This window comes from Myotis daubentonii, chromosome 10 (genome assembly GCF_963259705.1).
Source record: "Myotis daubentonii chromosome 10, mMyoDau2.1, whole genome shotgun sequence".
Taxonomy (NCBI): Eukaryota; Metazoa; Chordata; class Mammalia; order Chiroptera; family Vespertilionidae; genus Myotis; species Myotis daubentonii.
The window spans coordinates 35,016,091-35,026,997 of NC_081849.1; the positions used below are offsets into that span (position 1 = coordinate 35,016,091).

A 10,907-nucleotide genomic window follows, 5' to 3' on the forward strand; every position below is an offset into this window, starting at 1 on the left:
AAGACTGACAAGGTTTTCTGAAATTGATCCTGGCTGTTCAATGATTCACAGGGTAATTGAGTTGGGTAAGTTATTTGAAACAATTTTACAAAGAAACAGATTTTACTTTGACATATCACTTTTTAAAAATATCAAATATATTTTATTTTTAAAACTTGCTTACACAAATAACATGTCACTTGGAAATACACTTGCTTGACTACATAACTAAGCAAAAACAACATGGCTTTAAGCACAAATACCTTCCTATGAGTATATTTTTGGAAATAGGTAGGAAACATCACTTGTTTTGTTGTTTGTTTGATTTTTAAAGACTGACATTTGTTTAAGTCCTGGTTATAGAATTTAAAACAGTGTAAATGAATTTACCATTAACCATCACCTTTAATCCATGCCACCTGTGTGCACATACAGACCTGCTGATATACCTGGAGGAGCTGCTGCATCACACTTACACTTGAGATATTGGCTGATGGGACTAAAGAAAGGTTATTTGGAATAAGTCTTACATACAATGTAGGACAAAATCACTGGTGTGCCTCTAAAGAAAGGTCACAATAGAAATACTTCTAGAAAGTAATTTATCTAACTTTGGTATGTTTTAGGTTTTATTTGTGATTTGCATAGTTGTTTAACCCAAACACAGAGTAGGCAACACAAAATAATTATTGATTTCTTCAACATCTATGTTGTCAGAAATTTTTGAAATATGTGTATATACATCTTTAGATGCCAACTATAGCCATCTGGATATTAGGTGGGAAAGAGAAGATAAAGGGGAAAGTAAACACATGTGAAGGAAATATAGTTAAAATATTTAGACTTAAAATGATATCCCTAGGGAAAATAGTTATAGTTTTCCAGAAAACTCCCTTGCCTATCAACGTGGACCTGATGATGCCCTCAATCCAAATATTCTGAAAACTACAAGTGTAGGAAGCCACATGTTGGGTACAAAGCAGTTGGTGGGGAAGGATGGATGGGTCTTGCATTTAGCTGTATTTTGTAGTGTATTTCTTTTAGCTATTGGTGAATTTCCAAAAAGCATTGGAGTATCTGAAGTACATTTACATAAGGCTAAGAAAGCACTGTAAACATTACCCATCCATATTTTTATGCGGGCTCTCATGACTAGGAAATTTTCCAACCAGTCTAATGACAATATTTTCTATTCCAGAGTAGAATGTAGCAGAACAAAAAGAAATCAGTGTACAAATAGATATGATGCAAAAGAAAATTACAAAGAAGGGATTATAAAAATTAAGACTATGCTATTGATTTTTAGCCATGAGGCTAAAAAAACCTGTTAATACTAAATGTTCTAGAAAATATCATTATTGATTGTAAACCACCTATTTTTTTTCATGAAGATTTCGACTCCTTTATTTTTTCACACAGTGAAGAGTCTTACATATTTAGGCATTTTATATTTCTTTGCCAGTCCCATAGCTGAGTATCTTGTTCCAATTAATTTTGGTGTGGGTGACTGAAGCTTCCAGTACAAGGGCTTGAGGGTGGTACCTGACATTGTTTGATCTTTTCTATTGTGTGACAATTTCTGAAAGCTCCGTTTTATTTTTAAAAATATTTTTATTTATTTCAGAGAGGAAGGGAGAAGGAGAGAGATATAGAAACATCAATGATGAAAGAGACTCATTGATCAGCTGCCTCCTGCATGCATCCTACTGGGGATCGAGCACACAACCTGGACATATGCCCTGACCTGGAATCAAACCAGGACCTCCTGGTTCATAGGTCGATTCTCAATCACTGAGCCATGCTGGCTGAGCTGAAAGCTCTCTTTTTAAAAAGTTTCTCAAAATTTTGGAGCTTATTCAAAATAATACTAAATCCTGAATATTTGATGACTAACCATCTGAATATTGCTATCTTGATAATAATGAATTATAATCTTAAGCCCCCCAAACCACCTGTGTCATTCATTGGTGGTATGATATCGAACATTTTGAAAGGTTGAAACTGGAACCTTTCAATAAATTTAACTGTAGTCTGCTGTCCATCTATAGTTAGGGCATGAATAATCTAGGGAGCCATTTGAATGATGATCTTACATGTATTGTCACAGGATTGTCTGCAGAGCCTCAGATTCCCATCTGTATGCTTTAGTTATGGATCACTTATTTCCTTCTGTAAGTGAGAAAACATAAGAGAAATTTTGTTTGGGGGTCAAAAAACTACTACTGCCTATGACATTACCATATGTTCTATAATTATGACCTGATCTTCTATCCTTCTATCTTCACTGGTGAGGTTATATCGATGTTATATTGTGAGTGAATGAGCTGTTCTTTCCTTAAGAAAACATTGTTATTAAATAATAACCTGACATCAATAAACACTCCATTAAATTCCTCTTGTGGGGCATAAGTGATGAATTTTAGAAGCTATGTATACCTTCTCCATGCAACACCTGATAATTGAATTAGACCACCTTGGGTTGATCTTGCCTAACTGAGCCACTTGTGTGAGGTAGGTAGAGAGGAGGCCTCCTACTTGACACTCTCAAAGTAAAAATACAGCCCAGCCAGTGTGGCTCAGTTGTTGAGCATTGACCCATGAATCAAGAGGTCATCAGATCAATTCCTCCTGGTCAGGGCACGTGCCCAGGTTATGGGCTCAATTCCCATTAGGGGTTGTACAGGAGGCAGCCTATCAATGTTTCACTCTCATTGATGTTTATATCTCTTCTTCCTCTCTCTCTAAAATCAATGAAAGTAAAAAGACAAGTTACAGAAGATAAATTCAAAATAATTTAGTAAAAAAAAACCCTATAACAATATTTATATTTAAATCATTTAGGATTTCATAGATACATTGCACTGAGGAGAGGTAAGTAGGATTGTGTCAGAAATATTTAGAGTGGAAACCTAGTAAATAAAAAGCAGTTAAATGGTATTGGACATTATTCAGAAGTATACTTCCATGTGGACCAAGAACTTTCTCACCAGAAAGACAGGGATTATATAACAACAATTAAATTGAGTAGGATTTTAAATCCTACTTTATTCATTACCTTCTCCTATTTAAGAACAGATGTTTGGGAGGAATTATGTTCCAGTTAATTGAACTCCAAGAATGTAATTTCTTTTCTCCTTGATTTCCAGCTGCACAGCTGGATCCCATTGTGTTCTTCGTCTATGGATATGTTCAAGCAGAGTTTGGCAATGTGTTCTAGAGAAACTTTAGGTTCAGATGGGTAGGTTCTCTATATGGTCTAAAAGCCACCCTTTCAATCCTGAGTTTTCATGATTGTTATATCAACACCTTTAGTTTAAATCCTCAGGAACTCATGGGCCAGGAAAATAAAACCCAGACATGGGTGAGTGAGTTTTTTCTGCTGGGGCTGTCCAGTGACTGGGGAACACAAGTGTCCCTCTTTGTCTTGTTCCTGATCATGTACTTGGTGACCATTGTGGGAAATCTCCTCATTCTTCTTCTGATCAGGCTGGACAGCAGGCTTCATACCCCTATGTACTTCTTTCTTACTATTTTATCCTTTGTGGACCTTTGTTATGCAAACAGTATTGCCCCACAAATGCTAGCCCACTTGCTCTCAGCCCAGAAGTCCATCCCATTCCAAAGCTGTGTGCTCCAGCTCTATGTGTCCCTGGCATTGGGCGGGTCTGAATTCTTCCTCCTGGGAGCCATGGCCTATGACCGCTATGTGGCGGTGTGCCACCCACTGCACTACACAGTCATCATGCATGGAGGGCTGTGCCTGGGGCTGGCTGCCGGCTGCTTGGTGGCTGGTTTCATGAATTCACTGATGGAAACAATCATCACCTTTCGGCTTCCCCTGTGTCACAACATTATTAACCATTTTGCCTGTGAGACCCTGGCTGTGCTGCGGCTAGCCTGCGTGGACATCTCCTTCAACATGGTTATGGTGGCCATCTCAGGATTTCTGGTGATCATGCTTCCCTGTTCCCTGGTCCTCTTCTCCTATGGTCATATAGTTGCTGCCATTCTGCGTATTCGCTCTGCTCAGGGACGTAGCAAAGCCTTTGGCACCTGTGCTTCCCACCTCACTGTGGTGTCCATGTGCTTTGGGGCTACCATCTTCACCTACCTGGGGCCACGGTCAGCATCCTCAGTGGAAGAGGAGAAGATGGTTGCTCTATTCTACGCTGTGGTGGCACCTATGTTGAACCCCTTGATTTATAGCTTGAGAAATAAGGAAGTTATGGCTGCTGTCTGGAAAATTTTAAAGAAGTTTAGAGATAAAAGATAAAGACTGTAAGAAATTCTTATCAAAACACAAAGGATATCACATTTACACTGAAGAAAATTATTATGGTCAGATCCTTGCATTTGAATGATTAATGAATTTCTTTACATAGGCCAATATCAGATAAGTTATGCCAGTGATCCATGGGAGAGCCTTGTCTTAGATCATCTTGTCTCACATATCCAGTGGTATTTAGACTTTATCTAACCATTTTTGGTTTTATTGGTGTATCAGTGGCTAAAGGAATGATCTGTGGCTTTATTAGTGGCATTAATTGCATTAGAAAGTATTATGCAAATGTCACTATATCTATTTCCAAAATTATTCATCACCGTAGTCTTTTATTTAACTAATTTTCCAAGACTTGTTTCCTATAAACTGGTCACAAAGTCTCCACATCCATTGCACTCTTTTAAAAACTTAAAAGTAGGTATGTATATTTATTCTACTAATTGTGGTTTGTTTGTTTTTTGAATTGAGAAGGCATGGGGGGCCAGGTAGAGACCTCTTTCTTGAAGAGGCACCCTGACCTCTGGCCAGTCCACTTTTTATTTACTTGAATATACATTTGCCCTTTAGCAATGCATACAGGCATATCAAAGGTAAAGTTTGGTAAACAGCAAAAGGATTATCAGGTTAAAAATTACCTTGAGCCACCATTATCTGCTGGGTCCAGCCCCAGCAGGTCCAGGGGTTCCCAAAGGTGTGGATGGAGTCGGCAAAGAGGGAATGACACGGAGACAGCATTCAGTCGATCATCATGGTTGGGTTCTCTTGCCTGGTTCTATACAGGATCTCCAGTCAGGTTCTGTAGCCAGGTTCTAGCCAGGATCTCCAGTCAGGTTCTGTCCAGGTTCTCTTGCCATGTTCTCTCACTCGGTTCTCCAGCCAGGTTCTGTCTCTACTAATTGTTATTATTGATTTTCACATATCACACCAATCTGCCAAGATTATTTTGAATTTTTATTCTCCAATTTATCCCATTAGTTTACTTTATCTTTCTGTTCCATAGATAAAATAAGCAGAAAAAGTTATGAAAAGAAATACCAAATAGTACATGTTCATTATATATCACTGTGAACCTACCTCCAGGTAGTAAAAATAGGACCAGATGTCATATAATTGAAATCATGTAGTATGTATCCTTTTCAGATTGGCTTTTTTGCCTTAGTGTTATACATTTAAGTTTCCTTTATGTCTTTTCATGGCTTCATAGTTTTTTTTCTTTTTGGAACTGAATAATATTCGATTATCTCTATATAGTACAGTTTGTGCTACTGAAAGACACATTGTTTTCAAATTTTGGTATTTATGAATACAGCTGCTAGGTTTTGTGGAAATATTTTCAAACCCTTTGGGTAAATACCAAGACACATAATTGCTAGATCACATAGTAAATATATGTTTAATTTTGTAAAAAAAAAAAATCACCAAACTGTCTTCCAAAGTGGCTGTACCATTGTGCATTCCAGCAGCATTGAATGAGGCTTTTTATTGTTCCATAATTTACAGCAAGTGGTATTGTCCGTGTTCTGGATTTTGGTCATTCTAACAGGTGTTTTGTGTGTTTTTTTTTTAATTTTCATTTCCTTGATGACAAAACACTGGAAGCATCTTTTCATGTATTTACTTGCCATCTGTATATCTTCTTTGGTGAGGTATTTAAGGTAGTAGGCTAATTTTGAATCAGGTTGTTTGTTTTCTTATTGTCAAGTTTTAAGAGTTCTTTGTAAATTTTAGATAATAGTTATTTATCTGATATGTCTTTTGCAAAAACTTTCTTTCAGTGTGTGGCTTGTCTTTTCATTCCCTTGACATCATTTGCTTTCATATTGACAGGAATACATATTGACATATGCAACAACTCAATAAAATTATTGCCCATTCGTTCTTTAAAAGACTAACAATTGTAACAAAAAAAATGTAAAAACAATTTCAGCCAACAAAAAATGGCTTAAAGTAAAGGACTAGGGGCATGGAAATTAAGTTGTGCTATGACAGGCAACAAGATAAAAACCTTCTAAATATAAAATTAAGCTTTAAAAGCTTACATTTTTATGATGTTGAAAGTGAAGAAACCAAAGCCAGAATGATAAGCACAAAATAAAGCTGCCACCTCTATGGGATATGAGAACTTGGATAGAGACCAGTGGAGAAAGAAGTTTTAATTAAATTTGATTAATCACCCCCTCTTAAGAGATTATCCCAAGCAGTATTGTCATGTCTGACAATCTTTCATCATCTGGACTTTTATCTCCATTTGTCCCACACATCTGACCCACATGCTAACCTCCTATGATACCACAATTATTCTTTTCTAAAAACAACAACAACTCTTTATTGTTGAAAGTATTACATGTGTCTCCTTTCCCACTGTTGTTCTTTCCCAGTCTGCCCCCACTCCCCAGCCCAGGCCTTCACCACCACTCCCATTGTTATGAGTATAGGCATACAAGTTCTTTGGTTGATCTCTCCCCATCTGCCACCCCCCACCAGCCCACCTTCCACCTGCTTTCCCTCTGAGGTTTGAGCATCTGTTCGATGCTTCTATGTCTCTGGATCTATTTTTTCCCATCAGTTTATGTTGTTCATTACATTCCACAAATGAGTGAGATCATGTGATATCCTTCTCTGACTAGCTTATTTCGATTAGCATAATGCTCTCCAGTTCCATCCATGCTGTTGTAGATGGTAAGAGTTCTTTCTTTTTTACAGCAGCATAGTTTTCCATTGTGTAGATGTACCACCATTTTTTAATCCACTCATCTGCTGATGGGCGCTTAGGCTGTTTCCAAATCTTAGCTACTTGTGCTACTATGAACATAGGGGTGCATATGTTCTTTCTGATTGGTGTTTCTAGTTTCTTGGGATATATTCCTAGGAGTAGGATTACTAGGTCAAATGGAAATTAGATTTTTAATTTGTTGAGGAAATTCATCTGTTTTCCACAGAGGCTGTGCCAGTTTGCATTCCCACCAGCAGTGTACAAGGGTTCCCTTTTCTCTGCATCCTTGCTAGCACTTGCCATTTGTTGATTTGTTAATATTTCACAGACCTATAACAAACTCTCCAAAAAATTTATATGGAATAAAAAAAGACCCTGAAAAGAAATCCTGAGAAAAAAGAACAAAGTTGGAAGGATCACAATACTAGACATCAAATTATATTACAAAGCCACTGTTCTCCAAACAGCCTGCTACTGGTGCAAGAACATACAAATAAACCAAGAAATCGACCCAAGCCATTATGCTCAATTAATATTTGACAAAGGAAGCAAGAGCATACAATGGAGTCAAGACAGTTTCTTCAAGAAATGGTGTTGGAAAAATTGGACAGATGCATGCAAGAAATGAAACTTGACCACCAACTTGCACCATAAACAAAAATAAACTCAAAATGGATAAAAGACTTAAACATAAGATGGAAAGCCATAAAAATCTTAGAAGAATCTATAGGCAGCAAAATATCAGATATAGCTTATAGCAATATGTTTACCGACATATCTCCTAGGACAATGGAAACTAAGAAGAAAATAAATAAATGGGACTACATCAAAATAAAAAGCTTCTACAAAAGAAACCATCATCAACAACAACAACAACAACAACAACACCCCCCAAAAACAAAACAAAACAAAACAAGAAATCTCTCTGCATGGGAGAACATATTTGCCAATGTGACATCTGATAAGGGTTTAATCTCCAAAATTTATAGGGAACTCATATAACTTAACAAAAGGAAGATAAACAATCCAATCAAAAAATGGGTAAAGGATTAGCCACGTCTCAAAAGCAGACATACAGAAGGCCAAGAGGCATATGAAAAAATGCTCAAAATCAGTAATTTGCATCTCTGAGAGATGCAAATCAAAACAACAATGAGGTACCACAATCATTCTTTTTTTTTTTAATTAAATCTTTATTGTTCAGATTATTACATTTGTTCCTTTTTTTTCCCCCCATAACTCCCCTCCTCCCAGTTCCCGCCCCACCCTCCGCCCTCACTCCCCACCCACTGTCCTCATCCATAGGTGCACGATTTTTGTCCAGCCTCTTCCCACATCTCCCACACCCCTTTCCCCCCCAAGAATAGTCAGTCCATTCCCTTTCTATGTCCCTGATTCTATATAACCAACAGTTCATTCTGTTCATCAGATTATTTATTCACTTGATTCTTAGATTCACTTGTTGATAGATGCATATTTGTTGTTCATAATTTGTATCTTTACCTTTTTCTTCCTCTTCCTCTTCTTAAAGGATACCTTTCAGCATTTCATATAATCCTGGTTTGGTAGTGATGAACTCCTTTAGCTTTTCCTTATCTGTGAAGCTCTTTATCTGACCTTCAATTCTGAATGATAGCTTTGCTGGATAAAGTAATCTTGGTTGTAGGTTCTTGGTATTCATCACTTTGAATATTTCTTGCCACTCCCTTCTGGCCTGCAAAGTTTCTGTTGAGAAATCAGCTGACAGTCGTATGGGTATTCCCTTGTAGGTAACTGAGTTTCTTTCTCTTGCTGTTTTTAAGATTCTCTCTTTATCTTTTGCTCTTGGCATTTTAATTATGATGTGTCTTGGTGTGGTCCTCTTTGGATTCCTTTTGTTTGGGGTTCTCCGCGCTTCTTGGACCTGTAAGTCCATTTCTTTCACCAGGTGGGGGAAGTTTTCTGTCATTATTTCTTCAAATAGGTTTTCAATATCTTGCTCTCTCTCATCTTCTGGCACCCCTATAATTCTGATGTTGGTACGCTTGAAGCTGTCCCAGAGGCTCCTTACACTATCCTCGCATTTTTGGATTCTTTTTTCATTTTGCTTTTCCGGTTGGATGTTTTTTGCTTCCTCGCATTTCAAATCATTGACTTGATTCTTGCGCTCCTCTGGTCTGCTGTCGGGCGTCTGTATAATATTCGTTATTTCAGTCTGTGTGTGCTTAATTTCTAGTTGGTTCCCCAATATAAGATCGAGGGTCTTATTAGTTTTTGTGTAGATCTCATTAAGTTTATCGGCAGCTTCTAAACAGTTCTTGAGAGACCTTAAAAGTGTGGTTCTGAACTCTATTTCTTCCATTGACAATTTTGTCCTGTTTCTTTGTCTCCGCATTGTGTTATGCTTCCTTGGTGCACCCCCTAGTGGTCTTTGTTCGCAGTCTTATAGATAAATCTTGATTGTTGTAGCTAATTCCAGGGAGGGTTTGACCTCCAGGCCAAGTGGCTATGAGAATCAGCTGTGTCAGCAGTGAGAGAACTTCTGTCCTCTAGGGAGGTGCTAATCTAGCCTTTGCCTGAGGCTATCCGGCAAATGCCTCTGTGCAGGGCTTGGGCGGGGCGGGTCGCACAGGATCAACAGGGTGGGCCGGAGAGAGCAGTTATGGCAGCTCTCAGTCCTGTCCCAAGGGGCTCTGCCTCTCTGAGTCCCAGCACCCGCTGCAAAGCTGGGAGAGAAAGCTGCACTCGCTCTGACCGAAGCCAGACAGTCCTGCTTCTCCTGTTTGAGTCTGGGTCCCTAAAGTCTCGCCCGGATCTGGTGCTCAGAGTCTGCGACTCCCTCCCGATTGAAAACAACAACTGCCCTCCGCCGCCAGCCCGCTCCGCGCACTCCGCACCTCAGAATTTGACTTCAGCACTGCGCCTCCTCTGAGTGTCCGTATGCATTTCTCTGTCCTCCTAGTTGTAGGACTTCCACTCAGCCAGCGTTCCTGTGGTTCTGGGTGATGTCCCTTCCGTTTTTTGGTTTCACTTTTGAAGTAGTTGTTCAAAGCAGCAAACTCCGGCGTTAACCTATGCCGCTATCTTGGTTCTCCCACAATCATTCTTAATTGTCTTCTAAAACTTGTGCCCTGTGTTCAGCAAAATGCTTTATATTCTGACTGTCTTCCTTGAATGCATTCTTCTCTTTTTTGCTGTATTTGACCCTGACTGTTCAATGAGAACTCTGATTCCCCTCAGCCCTCTCAAATACAGACCCTTTGCCTCCCATATTTCCTCTAAGAGTGAGTAGAGATGAAGAAGGTATCTTTCTTGATACTCTGCTCCTTCCAGACCATTGCTCTTTACTTTTCCCTGAATAACTCCAGCTTTTTCAAAGCATGTGCTCTTAAGCTACAGCACCATCGTCCCCCCCGTCTTCATCATTTACCATCCATACCCTTCATTTACCCTGGTAAACCAATTCCGTCATCAATGTGGAAATGCAACATGGAAATGCCTACATCTATGCAGATCCATTTGGCATCCTGGCCTCTAAGTTAGTTGGCTTCTAACTCCTTTCAATGTTTTTGACCTCTAACCCACCCTAGGTCACCCATTTCTGTCATTATACCCTAGACTTTCTATTGCTAATAGTTGTACTACCTCTGACATCTGCATGTCAAGTTCCCCACTCTGACCACTCGCTCTGATTCCTCTTTCCGGTTTACTCCATATGGTATAACTGAAACAAATTTGATCCCACCATGACCTCTATTACATTAAGCCTAGCAATTTTTTCTCATCCATACTCCCCCCAACTCCCTCCTCTGCGACACACACACACACACACACACACACACACACACACACACACACACATTTTGCCTTGTTATCCCTCTTTCTACGCTGGGAAAGAGTAGCTTCCATGCAAAATTGTATGATCATTCCTTCCATGTACTCTGTGGTCATCTT

The 10,907-nt window shown here is 38.9% G+C and overlaps 1 protein-coding gene across 1 annotated transcript; it reads left to right on the forward strand.

The window, feature by feature from the left end:
• Nucleotides 1-3,310: 3,310 nt before the first annotated feature.
• On the forward strand, nt 3,311-4,252 carry LOC132211475 (olfactory receptor-like protein OLF3). The gene has a single exon (XM_059656142.1). The coding sequence runs from the start codon at nt 3,311-3,313 to the stop codon at nt 4,250-4,252; it is 942 nt and encodes a 313-aa protein (XP_059512125.1).
• The last annotated feature ends 6,655 nt before the right edge of the window (nt 4,253-10,907 follow it).